A 17,366-nucleotide genomic window follows, 5' to 3' on the forward strand; every position below is an offset into this window, starting at 1 on the left:
CAGCCACTATACAGACATAGAGGCCAGAAAATGGTGACACACACCTTTAATCCCAGCACTTGAGATCTCATGTCTTGCTTGGGAAAGACACACGCCTTTGATCCCAGGAAGTGATGGTAGGAAGCAAAAAGGTATATAAGGTGTGAGGACCAGGAACTAGAGGATTTAAGCTTTTAGACTTTTAGCAGCAGTTCAGCTGAGATCCATTGGGATGAGGACTCAGAGGCTTCCAGTTTGTGGAAACAGGATTGGCTGAGAAGCTGGCAAGGTGAGGTTAGCTGTGGCTTGTTCTACTTCTCTGATCTTTCAACTTTAACCCTAATACCTGGCTCTGGGTTTGTTTTTTTATTAATAAGACCTTTCAAGATTCATGCTACAGATGTTTTCTTCTTTAAAGATATTAAAAGTCCTTTCAATGAATATACCTTTCAATTAATATATGTAGTGGTACAGACAGCAGTTGGTAGAGCCTATACTTTCTTGAATAAGTTAGAGCAAGTGGTCTTAACTAGAGAATTCACATAGGCTTTGAGGAAATCTTTCCCTATCAGCATAGTTTGTAATTGTGTACTTCCCTAGGAAGATCGTCCAAAGTTGTATCCTTTTCACCAAAACGCTAAAGGATAACTGAACAGGAGCATAATTTTTCATGGAAGGAATATTGTTAGATATAAGGACAAGTCTCTCAGAGAATATAAACATAATATGTATAAATTTTTAAGTATCAAATTCCTGTTATATGTGTATTTTTAGAAAGAACTTGAAAATTCTTAATAATTCATAAATGGCCAGAAATTGTGAGATAGTAAAAAGACACCTGCCACAGTGCATAGAATGAGCACATTGTAAATATTTAAGATTCAATGTGATTTTTTTGAGTGCCTACTGTTTACAGTCTTATTTATAACAGACTATAAATTACATAAGTAAAGAATTAACTATATCCATTCAGTATATGTGGTACTTTGAGTGTAATTTTTCATTAGCTCATAGGGAGTGGCACTACTAGGAGGTGTGGCCTTGTTGACGTAGGTGTGGCTTTGTTGGAGGAAGTCACTGTGGGGGTGGGCTTGATGTCTCCTATGCTCAAGATGCTGTTCAGTATCTCAAACCAATTCCTGTAGCCTGCAAGATGTAGAACTTTCAGCTCCTTCTCCAGCACCATTATCTGCCTGCATGCCACCATGTCCTGCCATAATGATGATAATGGACTAAGCCTCTGAAAATGTAAGCCACCCAAATTAAATGTTTTCTTTTATAAGAGTTGCCGTGGTCAGGCTGTTTCTTCACAGCAATAGAAACTCTAAGACAGTAAAATTCCCTCACTGAATTTGGTATTAACCCTAAAAAGTATAAGAAAAAAGTGAAGCATGTTGGTGTGCTTTATGAGAAATAATATTCCTAACAGAGTACTCAGTATTTTCACCAAATCATATGTAATTCCTCCTTAGGGCTTATTCCACTCTAATAACAGTGCTATTTATCAAAGCTTTCCAAGAAATTAGAAGAATAGCAGCTCATGGCAATATCAGTAAAAGAAACTCAAAGACTGGATTATGATCCAGTAAGATGTAGCAATTTGGGTGAAGAAAATGATTATAATTAAATTAATTTGCATGTAATATTATTTGGGAAGAAAATAAAAATACAAATAAGAATGCTATAGTTTCAATATGAAATGTACTGCACAGGCCCCTGTGTTTAGAACCTGTTTGCTTGGTGGTGACATTTTGGGAGGCTGTGGACCATTTGGAAGATGGAGCACAGCTGGAGAAAGTGGGCTGCTAGGGGGTGGGCCTTTATAGCCCAGCCTGGTCCCCCAGCCACCCACCCTCCTTGCTCTCTCCCTCCCTCCCCCCTTTCCTCCCTCCCTCCCCCCTTCCTCCATCCCTCCCTCTCTCTTCTTTATGGCCCTGCCATGTTACAAGGAGTCCCAGCAGCAAGCTCCTAGGGTAATGGAAGGAGCCCCAGTCACCATGCCTTCCCCACCACCAAGGATGGTATCACCTCAAACTGTGAGCCAAGATAAAGCCTTACCTGCTCAGTTGCTTCTTGTCAGGTATTTGATTGCAGTGACTAGTACCTACTATAACATTTATTGTAGATATCAACCAAAAGTAGTGGCTTTCAGCTTAGAAATATCAAAGCCAAGTCAACAGTATCACATTGACACTGTACCTATGCCATCACTGTTGTCATCAATAGCTCAGCGTTCTGTGCCAAGACACTACACGTCCTTAGATACACATTCCAGAAGCAGGTTCTCAAAGTTACCTAGGTCATGCTTTATTTTCTTAACTTTAGATGAAACATCAATGTATTACCAGTCATTAAAATAGCAACAGGTGAAATTTCTTCCAAAGAGTAATACACATGAAAATAGAATAGGGGACTATTTGGGAAGGGGAAGGACATCAGTAAGAGGGGTTACAAGAGAGAGTAATGAGGAGATGGATATGATCGGTGTACTTTATGTACATGCTTGAAACCCATTACTTTACAATCAACATGTACCAATTTAAAAAGAGGGAGAAAAAAGAAGTGCCCATGAGCACATGTGGGCATGCACACATAGACATGCATGTACATGTATGCACACACACCCAAAGATTTCACTTCTCCAGTCTAAATAAGACGCATGAGTTGATGAAGGCCCTGTGCTGTCTTGAGAATTCACCAACTTGTTGTCAGACTAGCTGCATCTGCTTTCTTACCTGGTCGAAGTTGCACAGTGCGGCATGTAGGCTGGCCAGCATCCCTGTGGGGGGCTCATTAGTGATCTTAATGGAATTTTCCAGGAGGCCCTGAGGGATGATGTGCTCGTGTGGGGAAGGTGCAGCCTCGGCACTCATGAACACCCTGTAATCTCTGTGACTCCCTTGGCTGAATTTTTCCACGAGTTTCTCCAAAGTTCCCAGCCACTTGGCTACCAGATGGATATTCTGCAAGACAGCAGAACTCGTGACTCCTGAGCTGTTTTAGGACACGACAGCATGAGAACTTTTTCCTGTATATAAATATGTTGACAACTCAGAGAGCCATGGCATGTTTCTGGCCTTGAACTCACAGTGTACGCCATCATGCTCTGCTCCTTTGTTTTTATACAGGGAAAGAAAAGCAAATCCAGGTAGACTGGAGCACTGACTGCATTAAATCCTGTAAAATCATTGTCTTTGTAAAGCCCAGTCCCCCAGTCCACGTGACCTATTTTGAACAGTGACCCACCAATCACTTCTGAGACGGAGTTGCCTACAACTTTGCTTTGTTATAGTTCAAACCCAACTGCTGAGACATATCTGGGTTAGCTTAATAAAGCATAGGCTCTAACAGGCGTAAATGTATCTGATCCCTTACTTCATCTGGAAACCTCCTCTATTCAATCTCCTCATTAGCATATAGACTCAAAAGATGGAAGGGAAGAAAGGCTAGCTAAAAAGAGCATCATCCCTCATTTGTAAGATGCTCTGTGTATTCCTAACATACTCTGCTTCTTAAATCCCATCAGTCAGTAAATTTCCCCTTCCTCAAAGACTCATACTCTCTCTCTCAACATAATTTTTTTTTGCTTTGAGTTTCATGCATTGCAAATTTGATCTTCCAATGTTATTTATTAGAGTGTGTGAGTGTATGTGCATGTATGTGCGTGTGTGTGTGTGATGTGTGTGTATGTCAGAGGTGATTAAAAGTTCACTCTTTTCCTTCCAAAATGGGTTGTAGGTATTGAAATCAGATTGTCACCTTTTCTACAGCAATCACTTTTACTGAGCCTTCCTGACTGGCCCTGAAGAAGTTCTGATATGGTGATTGAAATATCATACCTATATGTATGTAATTATTTCCAACAGAAAAAAAAGTCAAAAAATGGAAACAGCTATAAAAATGGGAAGTCAGATATAAAACGGAAGGGTAGTAGAAATTTTCTCTGAAATTTGTGTGCAAAAAGATCTATGCCAGTGTGGTCATTATTCACTTTCACTCCAGTGGTAAACACTGGACAAGGAGTCATTCTGGGTTGAACAGTGAGTCTCCAGAACAGATGTGCTGAAGCTTGAACTGCACTTCACAATGTGGCCAGATTTAGATACAGAGTTCTTTCAAAGGTCTTACCCTGAGAGGAAAAGTCACAAAACATGACAGAATCCACTAAGGAGAGTTTTATTAAGACAAAGAGAAAAGGATAGACTTGATCAGGCCTGCTGAAAGGACAGTGTGTGAAGGGACGGGGGGGGGGACGGACCTGGGGGCTGTCTTTTAAAGGCCAAGCCGCACCTGCGTACATAGGCCCACGTGGCTATTCCTCGCATGCACATAGATCACGTGGTTGTGCTGCGTGCTTTACGCAACCATGTAGCCACGGGGTCATGGGTCACACAGGACATATGACCCGGAAATGACTAGGCAGAAATGACTAAGTGTCTGGCTGGGCATGCACGACCAAGGGGGCATGGTTGGAATTACTATCAGTAATTAAGGTTAATACAACAGTGTCTAGGATTAGGTCCCAGAAACCCAGAGGAAAATCCTATTCAGATGGCCACTCTACTTTAGGGACAGAGGACTCAGAAGAAACTAAGACTTCATCTCAGACTTATAGCCACTCCAACTGTGAGGAATTAAGCATGTGTCATGTAAGCCAGTCAGCCTGATACTGTGCCATACCATCTCTGTGAGCTATTCCAAGACTCATTTTCCTCACCTCTACATGGAGAGCAACACTGACCCTCAAGCTTTGCCATAGTGACTGGAGACAGGGTATTCCACGAGTTGCCTCAAGAACCTTTGGACAGATTGTATCACACACCAAATATCCATTACCAGTCATACTCAGAGCTAACAGGGCTTGCTGGAGGGACCAGTTCAGATCCATGGTCCCCCAGAGATGGCCTGTGTTCCAGGGTCTCTGGGGGTTATTAAAATTGTCAGCCAAGAAGATTACGTTGGAGGACACTGGGTTATAGAATCTTAGACCTATGTGTATCTGCTCTAGAAGGGACTATAGGAATTGTCTACTCTTAATTTCTTAATTTACGGACAGGCTACGTGACTATTTAGGGGACAAGTAGAGTTGTGGAAGAATATACGTAATTCATATATTATATGTGTGTATTGCATATATTACACATATATGTATGTTCATGTATACAATGTTCTGTCAACTTTGAAGTGACAGTTTTCCACACTCTGACATTAGGATGGCCATCTCTATTAACTTGCTCATGCCCATCTCACCTAGAGGCCTTGTGAAGGTGAGAGGGTCTGCAGATCACCTTGCCCTAGCATAAGGGCCCCTCTCTGCTGGGCAGGGCAGCAGAGCGTGGCCTATCCTTTGGGTTCACACCAGGGCTTTCCATGAAAGCCTCATACTCACCTGAAGGATGACCCAGTGCCCTCCAGTGGCAGCTTTCTCTAGTGCCATTTCTGCCACCAGCTCCTGACCTTGCCCTAGAGACACATTGTGGAATTTGCCGGAGTCAATTGTAAACCCAAGTCTTTTGCCTGTGGAGAATGCAACATGGGGGTGGGGTGGGGAGAGAGGCAAATGTTAACTTGAGAGGAGAGTCTGAAATTCTCCGCTCTAACATACGTTTGTGGCCACAGCTGCCACCTGACAGGTCACCTTCCTATGCAATCCTAACGACCTCTCTATTGTTTCCATTGGCATTATTTTGAGTTCTCTCCAGCTGCCTCCCTACAAGCATTTTGAAAAGCCTGTGGAAGTCGTTTCCTTTGGTTTTATGATAATGAAGCTTTTGACATTTTGATAGATGGCAGCATTGTTAGTGAGCTTTCTAAACTCCTGCAGGAGTAGGAGCTTTTCCCTCAGAAAAAGGAGCAACATGTGGTAGATATGGCATCCGTTTTGAAGGGATTGGCTCATTGGGTAAATGTACCAGCTCTCACCTTGTGAGGCTGCATTTAAATGGAGCCCAGGCAGGTCACAGCTACATTAACCTGGTATTCCTGGAGTAGGCTGTGGGGAATAGCAATCCGGAGCACAAAGCGACAATGTCTCACACAATCGAACAGAGTTGCCCTAATGACCATTATTTAGTCACAGGGGGTACAAGATTACATGAGCATGGAGAAAATTGCCCTCTGGCCCTCATATCGTCAAAAGGTGGAAAACACCACAAAAGAACCTTGCATTATGCCAGCCAGATGAATGTTCTGTTGGAGCATTTCTCCACACTACAGTGTTATTAGTTGTGCATTTTCCACACACCCAATCTCCAACAAACGAAAAAAGAAAAAAAAAAAAAAAAAGATAACTGAACAGAAAGGCTGGGCAGGGGCTGCAGACAAAAGGCAGGGAGGGGAGGCTGTGCCTCCTGGCTACTCACCAAGCACCTCTAGGTCTTTAAGGGCATCAACACCTGGAGACAGGATGAAGAACACCGGGGTGGCAGGGCTGCTTTCCTCACATGCTTTCCCCAGATCCAACCTAGTCCTCTCCACATACTTTGCACCTAGCTTCTCTTCTACAAAATTTCTATTTAAGAAAAGAACATGCAAAAATAAAAAACAAAACAACAGCAGCCCCCTCTCAAGAAAACAAAACAAAACAAAAATATCAGATGACTAATTTTGAACTTGAAAAGCGCTACTGCTTGGGTAAGCTAGGCACAGGAAAGAAACAAACTATGTTTACTGTTAAGAGGTGTCTTTAGGAGAGCCACAGGAATCCAAATAGATTTGTGCAGGCAGTGTATTGCTCAAACTGCCTTCAACTTGGGACACTGAAAATCGAAAGCCTACATTGCATTTTGGGGTCCCCTTCTGAGTACCATCAGCTGTCCACATATGGCTTTGTAGCCCCCAAACCTCCTGCCAGATTCCTCCATTACTTATTAACAGTTCATTAGATTTGCCACAGTGCAATTTTCCAGCCTGCTGGGCTTCTCATGAATATACAAATGCTTTTTGGGGTGTTTCTAACAGGGAAGTGCAATTAAGCAGGGATTATTTTCCTGCAGCATCAGACCTAGCAGAAAGCAAGTACTGCTAGCAGAATGAACGTGTAAAGCAGGGTTCCACGGAGGCCTCTGCAAACGAGACAAAGCAAAGGAAAGAATGTGAGGCACATGGATACTGTGGAAGAAAAAACGGCATGGGGGATGAAGTGGAGAACACTTTGGTTGGTGAATTCAAATTAAAAGAAGACTGGTGTGAATTAAGCAGGGTATTACCATTTAGACGTCAGGAGGGCAGAGAACAAGGCCACCGAAACTGCCCTGTGGATTGTGGTTTCTGCTTTTAAAGTGTACTGACTGTAAAGTTTCAGGGCCATGGGTAGCTCCATGAAGAGAATTTGCTTTTTGTTTGACATGCAAAACCTTTAGAGCTAACAGGCGGCTAGTAAATAAAAATGATGGAAATGGACAATGCATGCTCCAGGTCTCACCACTCCACTGATACCCAGACCTTCCATGAACATCACTACCATGTCCTCGTCCCTCCAACTCACTTCAGAATCGAGCTCGTTGGAAGGGTGTGCCGAGTCTGCACACAGACTAGGTCACTGTTCAGTGTTTAGCAACGTTTAACAGTAACACTGATTATAGAATTGAAATCTTAGCAGAACTCCTCCTCATTCCTAGGACCAAGTTCCTTCCATTTAATCCGTGTTGCTGAGAAGGCCATTGCTCACCTCAGGGCATATGCCATCCTGTCAGGTCTCACTGCTCTCAAAATAATTAGCTTCTGTATTAAACTTTTCTTCTTCCATTCTTGGGGTAACTTTTCTTTTTCTGGGCACTCCGATTCTACCCATTTCCTCCACTGCTTGGCAGATCCTTCCACATCTCGGTCTAGGCCTCGGAATTCTTCCCTGAGGGCAACCGCCTGCAATGCAACGTGGGAACACGTGGGAACGCCAGGAACACGGTTCACAGCTCCGGCAGACTTGTGGGCAGCCCTCATCTTACTCTGAAGGTTTTCTGCATGCTTTCCTGTCCTACTTAGAGCGGAGGCTCAGTGACAACCTCCAGGTCTCTGGCCTTTTGGTCGATGAGAAGCCTTAGCAGGAGAAGGACCGCTGTGTGAGTGTCCACGATGAGGACAGATGCAGCACAGCTTCTTTCCCAGCTCTTCCTAACTGGGCTTGTGTGTCTGTAACTCTGTTCCTCTGCTAGACGCTCTTGCTGGTTGGCCCCTTCCATTGCCTCCCTTCTCCGCACTTCTAGCAAGCGCTTTTTTTCCTTTCCTATTCCTGGTTGACCGACTCTCGTACTGTCTTCGTAACCCACTATTTTGTGCTGTCTGTTTTGTGTTGAGACCCTGAGTTATAACACGTTATGAATCCATAATTATTTTTTTTAAGATTTATTCTTACTATTTTAATTATGTCTGCGGGGGTTATGTGCACATGAATGCAAGTGCACACAAAGCTTGGAGATGTGAGATTCCCCTGGAGCTGGGGTTACAGGCAGTTGTAAGCCTCCTGATGTGGGTATTGGAAATTGAACTCAGGTCCTCAGGAAGAGCAGTATGTGCTCTTAACCGCTGATCCATCTCTCTAGCCCACAAATCCATAATTCTAAAGTGATAATTGAATTGAAAATACAAATTTCTAAAATTACTGTCTAGGGGCTGGACAGATGGCTCAGTGGTTAAGAGTATACTGCTTGAGCAGAATACCTGAGCTTAGTTCCCAGAATCCACATTGGCCCCTTACAAACACCTGGAAACTGAGGTCCAGGAGATCCAATATCTGCATTCCTGCATTAATGCCCATGCATAGACACACATATGCACACCAATTTTTAAAAGTCTAAAGGATCTAAATATACTATAAAAATAAAGTACAAATTATTTTCAGTGCATGGAGCATTTTCCTCTTAGAACAAAAGCCAGAACAGACCTAGTGTGTGTTGGTCATTATTCAGGCCCTTGGAGATGAGGACTCTCAGCAATAAGATCTTCTATCAGAAAAAGAGAGTAAGTCCAGACATGGCTTAGAAGGCAGAGGCAGGCAGATCTCTGTGAGTTTGAGGCCAGCTTGGTCTACAAAGGAAGTTCCAGGACAGCCAGGAATGTTAAACAGAGAAACCTTGTCCAAAAAGAGTAGGATGTCTGGGGTTGAAATGTAAGTCATCAATTCAGCTGTGCTTAAGCACTATTATTGGTGTACGTGCATATACATAAGTGTATATGCATATATACGTATGTGTGTATATACACACAAGCATGTATGCATGCATATGCACATGTGGAAGCCAGAGGATGTTGGGGGGTCTTCCTCAGTTATTCTCTACATTATTACTATTACTATCATAATTATTTTGGGGGGGATGGTCATTTGAGTTATTATTCCTCTGTAAAGCCTTGGCTGTCACTCTGGAGACCAGGCTGGCCTTAAACTCAGAGATCTGTCTGCTTCTGCCTCCTGGGTGCTAGGATTAAAGGAGTGTGCCACCATCACCCTGCTAGCCAATCTTATTTTTTGAGGCAGGATCTCTCAATGAATCTGAAGCTTACCAATTCTGCTATATCTACAGGCCAGGAAGCTCCAGGGATCCTCCTGTCTCTGCCTCTCCAGTGCTGGGGTTATAGCTGCATGGCTACCACATGTGCATGATGTGAGTACACTTTACAAATTGAACTCTCACTCCAACCCTAGCTTAACCACGTTACAGTAAGAATAAACTACTATACTGTGCTATTTCAAGAACTGTTGAGAAAAGGTAGAAAACTATAATTTAAAAAAAGAGGCAGAACAAAGGAATTATATTTAACTAAATTAGAGAATAATCTTTTATATTCTTTGATTTTTTTTAATCAAAGGTCATGACAGACTCTACATAATTACTGATAACTTTCCCATCCATAAATAGGCCAAAAGCTCCTTTATCTTTGGATAAGAAAGTAGCCAATTGAATGATACAAAGTATATAGTGTGTTTCTAAAATGTAAGGGATATCTATATCATCTTTTCTTAATTCATTTATTTTATGTGCATTGGCGTGAAGGTGTCAGATTCCCTGGAACTGGAGTTACAGACAGTTGTGGGGGCTGCCATGTGGGGGCTGAGATTTGAACCCCAGGCCCTCTGGAAGAGCAGCAGCCCTCTTAACCGCTGAGCCATCTCTCCAAGCCCCTCTATATCATCTTTTTTATGAATTGTTTTTCTACATTTAAGAAATCTAGTGTTTGAAAGAAAAAAAAAAAAGATTTAAGAGCCGAGAAAGCGAGTTCCTCATGTACCTTGACAGCGCTCCAGGACTGAGTGGTCAGAAAGTCAACAGGACTTGAGTGAGTGTGCTCAACTGTAAACCGAAGCAGGAAGTCCAGCTCCAGGGGGTCGATCTCATTTCTTCTCAACAAAATCTTGAGAGAGTACACATGTGCAAAAGATGAATTGGTTTCCATCAAAATCACAACACAGGGAGCTGCCACCATTAGACAGGCATGACTAATGAGAACCCTAGCAGGGTCTATTCTGTATTTGGAATAAAGACTCTTAGATTATGCATATGATCTCAAACCAGCAATGAATAGAAAATACTTGTGAGGGTTCATTTTTTCCAGTTCCAACCCTACAGCAATAAACAACATATATGAAATGTGCTTTCGTCCTGCCCCACTGGACTAGCTCCTAATAGCATGCTTCTTTCATCAGAGCCTGGAGTCATTTTCCTTCCTTATCATTGACCCCTTCATTTAAGCAAAGTCTTCTGTAGAAGTCTATGTGAAAAAGGAAGAAATGACAAGCAGGACTCACCGAAAATTGGAACATGAGCCTTGGATGGAGCTTTTTTTTACTTATTCCTTGAAGCAAAAAAATTTTAAATTGTATTTTTAATTGATGTATTATAGATATGTGTGGAATGTGATGTTTAGACACATGGTTACATCATGGGATGGTTAAATTAAGCTAATTAATTTGTTGTGGCATGTATTAATCATTTTTAAAATTTACTTGTTTAGAAAAACATTAACTTTATACAATGGGACTATGTAGCTTCGAGTATAACTTCTGTCGTTAGCAACAACATAGATGATCCCACGTGAGGTCTTTAAAAGGATTGTGAGAAACTCAGATTTGGACTCATAACCCTGACCTCAAAGAAAATTTTTGGTAGGAGCTAGAAAGTTCGTGTATACAACCTGAGACTATGAAAGAGCATATCACTGATGTCTCTTAGGGTTATGGTTGTCAGTTACCTAAACCAAAGCACCAAGGCAAAAGCCATTACATGTTAACGTTCATTGTCATCAAAAATTTGTTTCTTTGGCAGGAAGAAAATGCTTAAAAAACCGCAAACCAAGGTGTTGACCCGGGGTTCCTGGGAAGCTTCAAGGGACTGACGTCCTCACCTGAAAAGTCATCTGGGACAGAAATGTGAGCTTGTCCTTCTCAAACAGTGCTTGACTGGCATAGAGGAAGGTGGCGTGGGTGATGCTCTCTACGAGGACGCAGATGCGATCCTGAGTATCCTCCACCTTGTCAGCCTGCTCAATGGCTCTGTGGAACAGTGTGTTGAAAGCCTGGAAGGGTTAATGCAACTATCAGAGGGTAAAGTGATGCTTGCATGTCTGGCTAGCCTCAGATACACAGGGCACAGTTTATTCTTTATCTATGGGGAGAGAGAACAAAGTAGTCTGAATTTGTACCATACAGAAAGTGCTCTTTCAAGGTTTGCTGTCATGATCAGCCTCTGTATGTGTGTATGCGTGCACCTGTGTGTGTGTGTGTGTGTGTGTGTGTGTGTGTGTATGCACACATGCCCATTTAACAGTACAGAATCTTCTGTTATTTACCCTGGCTGGCCTGAAACTTACTTTGTAAACAAAGGTGGCTTTGAACTCATGTCAATCCTATGACCCTTGCCTCTCAAGTGCTGTGATTATAGGTGTCTGTCACTATGCCTGGTTCAGGACTGTTATTAAAATGAGTCTACAAAATCTATTTGCATTTCATTCTTAGCCACTGAACCAAACCACCCTCTCTCCTTCCATACATAATCTTCAATTTTATTACTTTCAAATTATGGTTAAAATACCTGTAAAATATTACCACAGTAACTATTTCAAATGTATAGTAGTATTAAGGTATGCCACCAACTTCAAAACATTTTCATCTTGCAAATGGATGGGCATTTGTTAACCTAGGCTTACTGGGTTAGTTTTCTCATTCTCCTCATACACTGTTGCTGTTGTAAAATCCAGCCACACTATGATTGTCAAGGCTTTTGCATGCCAGGCACATATTAGCAGGAGGCATGCTAGTTACACTCAACTCACTGACACCCCATCGGGCCTAAGGTAGCAGATTCAAATCATACCCACTGTCTGTTCCCTTCTAAGTCTTTCACCATCCCACCAGCCATATGCTGAGGCCTTCCCATGGCTTCCCATGGCTTCTCGCAGCAGAGAATGTCATCCAGGTTCCTCAACAGCCTGAGAAGCTCCAGAAGATGCAGTCCCAGGTGCCCTCCTCGTGGGGTCTGTCTCCTGGAATTTTTCCCTCACTGTTACCCTCTGGCCAGAGGTACTTCTTCACACCCTGGGATTCCCAGCCCTTTCGTGCCTCACACTGCCCTGTTTACCCAACACGTGTTAGACAGCCAAATTCTCCTTTTCCTTCAAGCACTGGCTAAAATGCCACTTCCTCTGGATGGCTTTGCCTGAACCCCTAGAAAAGTAACTTTCTCCTATTTATTACTACATGTATTTTTTTTATAAGCCTATGTGTTCATTGAGGACATCTGTATGTCCACCCACAGTGGAGGTCAGAGGACTTCTTGTGGAGTTCTTTTTCCCCTTCTACTGTATAAAAATACAAACCAGAATTTTTTTGTAACACAAAATCCACTCAAATAAAGCTACCCGATGATTGCACATGGCTGTATGGTGGCTTTTCTTACTTAGGCAACTCTATGATGGCGGATGTGGTTATTATCTTATGGTGTCTGAACAAAGTGTATTTCAGTAGCTTCTCCTTCCCTCCTCTTCCTCACACTCTGCTTCCTGGTAACCTCCCCACCAGGTTATTTTCTTTTTTAATGTCCCATGTGCCTGCCCTTTGCCTGACTCTAATGTTTTTACTAAAACAGAACAAAACAAACAAACAACCTCTGCACTCAAGGATAAGCCTCTTGCATGACAACTGATCTGAGTAAGTATTTGTTTCAAAACTGACAGCAAGAATAAAAGGACCCTTCCCAAAGATAGGATGGCAGGGCACACAGAACCTGGCCTTTGGAGTCAAAACAGGCACAAGCTCAAATTCTGGCTCTTATAATCACAAAATTTGAATTTTGGGGGATTTGTTTGAAATCTAAAAATGTTATCTTCTTTGATGAGGACAACACTTTTCTTGGACTGTCTTATGGTATCTGATGTGTGTAACAGTGGCTTACAGTAGTAACATGGCCTGCCCCACTCTTTCTTCCTATATACCAGGAATGTTCAGCAATAAACCCCTAATCTCCAGAAAAAGGAGGACAGGCCTTCTCAGGCTGTGGCTTTTCCTTCGCCTGTTCAGCATTACCTTCAAAGAGAACTGATAGATGGGGTTGATCTTCCTGAGGTCGTTAATAACAAAGTACAGAAGAGAGGCTCTCGCTGCCACTGGCCTGTAGCACTCTCGGGTCTCGTTGATTTTTCTTTCGTTTTCTCTGGCTTGTATCACCTGCGGTGGGATCAATGACAGCAGTCACTTCTCTTCATGGTTTCTAAACAAATTCCAGCGGAGGAAGGACTCAGGAGTATCTGAAAAGAGCAACTATAACGAGTCGACCCTGATGTTGTGATCCTGTTTGTAATCCCAGGACTTGGGAAGCCGAGCCAGGAGCATTGCTCTAAGTTTGAGTCTGGGCTGCAATGCCACAGTGTTCAAGAACAGCCTGCGGTGGAGTGAGACCCCTACTCAGAAGAGCAAAGCAAGCAAAGGAAGGGTTACCAGCAAACCCACAACATGCCTGACATCTAAGGACTTGAGGTTTGATGAGATGACCAATCCAGGCCAGAGAGATGGCTGCGGGTAAAAGTGCTCACCAGCCGCACGAGTCCAGGGGCCTCTGTGAGAGCTGGGATTTCATGTGGGGGCAGAAAACCAATTTTGGAGGGTTGTCTTCTGACCTCCATACACTGTGTTACATGGGGGCCCAATTCATGTGTGTATATCACACACACACACACACACACACACACACACACACACACACACACACAATAAGAATTACTTTAAAAGAAATTCTTAAATCCCTATTTTTAGATAACTTTCCTTCGTGAACTGCGTTCCGGCGAGAGGGGATGTGGCTCCAGCGACTCCTCGCAGTCAGATTTCCATCACTTCATGGTTTCATGTCTGCAGTATCCGCTGCTGCATAATGTCATCTTTCTGCCTCCCCTCTCTCGTTCAGGTCTTAATAACCCAGCTCTATCACCTCCCAGGGATGCCTCTTAAAAGCCTGCTGGGTCAACTCAATGCCAATGATTTTATTAGGTAAAAGGTCTACAAATGCAGCCAAGGTCAATAGCCACGCTTCCTAAATACTCCTCTGTATGAGGGCTCAGTTGTTGAATTCCAACAGCGCCAGATAGCCATATACCCAACGTTATCATTTGTTCTTACTTGTTAACCTATGGGCACTTTTTTCCGAGACATGAATACATACACATACACACACACACACACACACACACACACACACACACACACACACACACAATCAACTAAATATATTCATTTTTATTGAAGGGTCAGAAACACCCATTTCTAAAATCAAACAAGAGCCTCTTTCCTTTTTCCCTAAGAATACACGCTGGCCCTGCAGCTTTAAGTGATAACAATGTTTCCCTCTAAACACTCCCATGGTCTTGACTCAGAACGTCTGCGAATGAAGGGAAATGAAATACATGGCAGAGAGGGAAGTGACTTCATGGTGATATACTAAGAAGACAGGAAGCAACATTTCAAGAGACAATTAGAAGTTAACCTCAAAGCTAAGACTTAATTTACTTAATTGCCCTAATCTTTACTATCTTAGGAGCCACCTAGAAACCACTCACTTAAAGGATGGAGTAATTTGGGATTCTATTTCTTTGCTTAATTTAAGGCACATACATTGGATGTATGGCAACACAGCTTTGGCTGGGTAATTAGTGGATGATGTCTTAATGAGGATACTCCACAAAGCAAATAGCAGTCTAAATCTTTCCAAACTATTCAGTGTTAACAGTTAGTGGCTACTTGTGAAAGTCCAAAGTGCACACAACACACATGGCCCATTGTGATCCGAGCTGCTCCGCTACCAGGAAGCTGTTCAAGAGAAATGTTTTATTGGCTTTTGGGAAATGTCATTTTCCCAGGGTAAATGAAGCATTGAGACCCACAGGGACCATTCCCTGCTCTGTTTCCTGCCGCCACCGGCCCGTAACAGGAGTTTAGCTCCAAAGAGTTCCCTAAAAAGGCAACAACACCCTGGGATTATTATTTGCGGAAGCTGAACTTTACATGTTCTCTAGTTTCTACCATATAAACCAGGAGGCTCCAACACTGGTCACACAGGAGAAATAGTTTGCATGATTGGATCTGCGTGGAACTTGAAGTACAAACTGAACTTTTTTATTGGAACTTGAAGTACAAACTGAACTTTTTTTATTCTTAATCCGATACGGACAGTCTAAGTGTTGAGGGCTGCTTGTTAAATGGCCTAGGTTATACCACAAACCTGCCTTCTCAGAGTAATTACCAAACCTGATTAAACTGTATTAACTGAAATTTCCAGAGGGTGGTGGTGGCAGGAGGCAGACCCATGTTAAGATTCTACAAGGCCCAATGATGGAACTTCCTGATTAGGGAGAGTTAAAATGTTGCAGACCAGAACCAATTTATTTTTTGTTATTTTTAGTCTCTTGAAAGCCATACACCTTCTCTGACCTAATATCCTTGTGGCTATCAAAAACCTTTAAAATGATTTTTTTTAGAGATTTATTAATTTATTATGTATACAGTGTTCTGCCTGCATGCCAGATCTCATTACAGATGGTTGTGAGCCACCATGTGGTTGCTGGGAATTGAACTCAGGACCTCTGGAAGAGAAACCAGTGCTCTTAACCACTGAGCCATCTCTCCAGCCCCTAAAATGATTCTTAGTAAGCTAGTAGCTTCTACCACCTTCCAAACCAGGAATGCCACTGGATACCATGAGGCCTATCCCTGTTATCCCTGTTTTGTTATAACCCATCCACATAATGCTTCTACCAAGATAATATAAGTGTCTTGATTTATAATTTTCTTTTTCTATGCTATTATAAAAACATCATGAATCTGTTACCACACTGGTTATATAGTATTTGGCATAACCTGAATCTGTGTTCCTAGGCCATAGTCACTCATAATTGGCTCCAGAATAAACTATCTATTACTGCCTTTGAGTCAAGAGCTGTGTTTTTGTGTTGACTACTGTAATCCATTTTATTCCAGCAGAGCAACTACTGCCCTTACCTTGTGCTCTATCTCTGCTGCGGTGGCCTTGGTGGTCTCCAGGCGCTCTACCAGGTCAGTGTCGTCCAGGAAGCTCCCCTCTGCAGCAGAGAGGCGCAGGAGAAGATCGTTCTCAAGCTGTGTCAGCTCTATCTTAAAGTCATTTTGGTGCTTGGTCAGTACCAGCTAAGAGGAAATGTTAGGAGTGGTGGTTAAGTGTCTGCTTTGTTCAGGACAGTTCTCATAATCACAGAGTCGCAGAAGTCAGTACAAGCGTGATAAAAAACACAATGGTAAAACCAGACCTACCACAACTGTGGAAAATTCTTTAAAAAATTCAGAAGGTATGGTAACATTTGATTAGAATCCAAGGTTTAGCAGGTAGATGCTTATTTAACATCAAGAACCTCTAGGAAGAGTCTGTGTAAGAAAACAATATACATTTCTGGCTTATGTGCTGATGTTTAAACAGCTTGGAAGATCCATTGTGAGGAAGACCTTACAATTAGGTTATGCAACCATCTTTCACCAAGAACAGAGGTCCTTCCTGGGCCAATCATCTCCAGAACAAAATGCAGGCAAGTACAGAGAATCACTATCAGAACGCTTAAGCTATGACTGGCCATCGCAGGAGACTAAAAAACCTCCTGTGCACCCAGGCACGGGCCGCCTTCCACGTTGACGCTTTCCCACTGGGAGGCGGGCCACATTCTCACAGGAAAGACTAAAAAATCAGCCACTGTTGCCTTGGACAAAAGTAAACTCAAGGGAACTGTAATCATTTAGATAGGTCCTATGCCCAGATTCTACTCCTTGTCAAAATCTCCAGGGGAACTTTACCAGAGCTAAATTAACCTAGGAAAAGTGTGATGAGAAAACAACCGCTTTAAGACTTCCAGGCTTATATAGAAAGAGTTTGAGAAGGCAGAGGACA

At 42.6% G+C, this 17,366-nt stretch overlaps 1 protein-coding gene across 2 annotated transcripts in view; it reads right to left on the minus strand.

Moving 5' to 3' along the window:
- The window catches only part of Dnah11 (dynein axonemal heavy chain 11), a 314,894-nt gene that overhangs the window by 25,726 nt on the left and 271,802 nt on the right, over positions 1–17,366 (minus strand). For both annotated transcript variants that reach the window (XM_028880929.2, XM_037210919.1), the window contains exons 67-74: positions 16,454–16,618; positions 13,493–13,633; positions 11,317–11,487; positions 10,204–10,326; positions 7,649–7,842; positions 6,342–6,490; positions 5,369–5,496; positions 2,715–2,942 (exon numbers count right to left, since the gene is read on the minus strand). In XM_028880929.2, coding sequence (XP_028736762.1) covers positions 2,715–2,942; positions 5,369–5,496; positions 6,342–6,490; positions 7,649–7,842; positions 10,204–10,326; positions 11,317–11,487; positions 13,493–13,633; positions 16,454–16,618 — 1,299 coding nt within the window. The remainder of the gene's footprint in view (positions 1–2,714; positions 2,943–5,368; positions 5,497–6,341; positions 6,491–7,648; positions 7,843–10,203; positions 10,327–11,316; positions 11,488–13,492; positions 13,634–16,453; positions 16,619–17,366) is intronic.

Source organism: Peromyscus leucopus, chromosome 14, assembly GCF_004664715.2.
Source record: "Peromyscus leucopus breed LL Stock chromosome 14, UCI_PerLeu_2.1, whole genome shotgun sequence".
NCBI lineage: Eukaryota > Metazoa > Chordata > Mammalia > Rodentia > Cricetidae > Peromyscus > Peromyscus leucopus.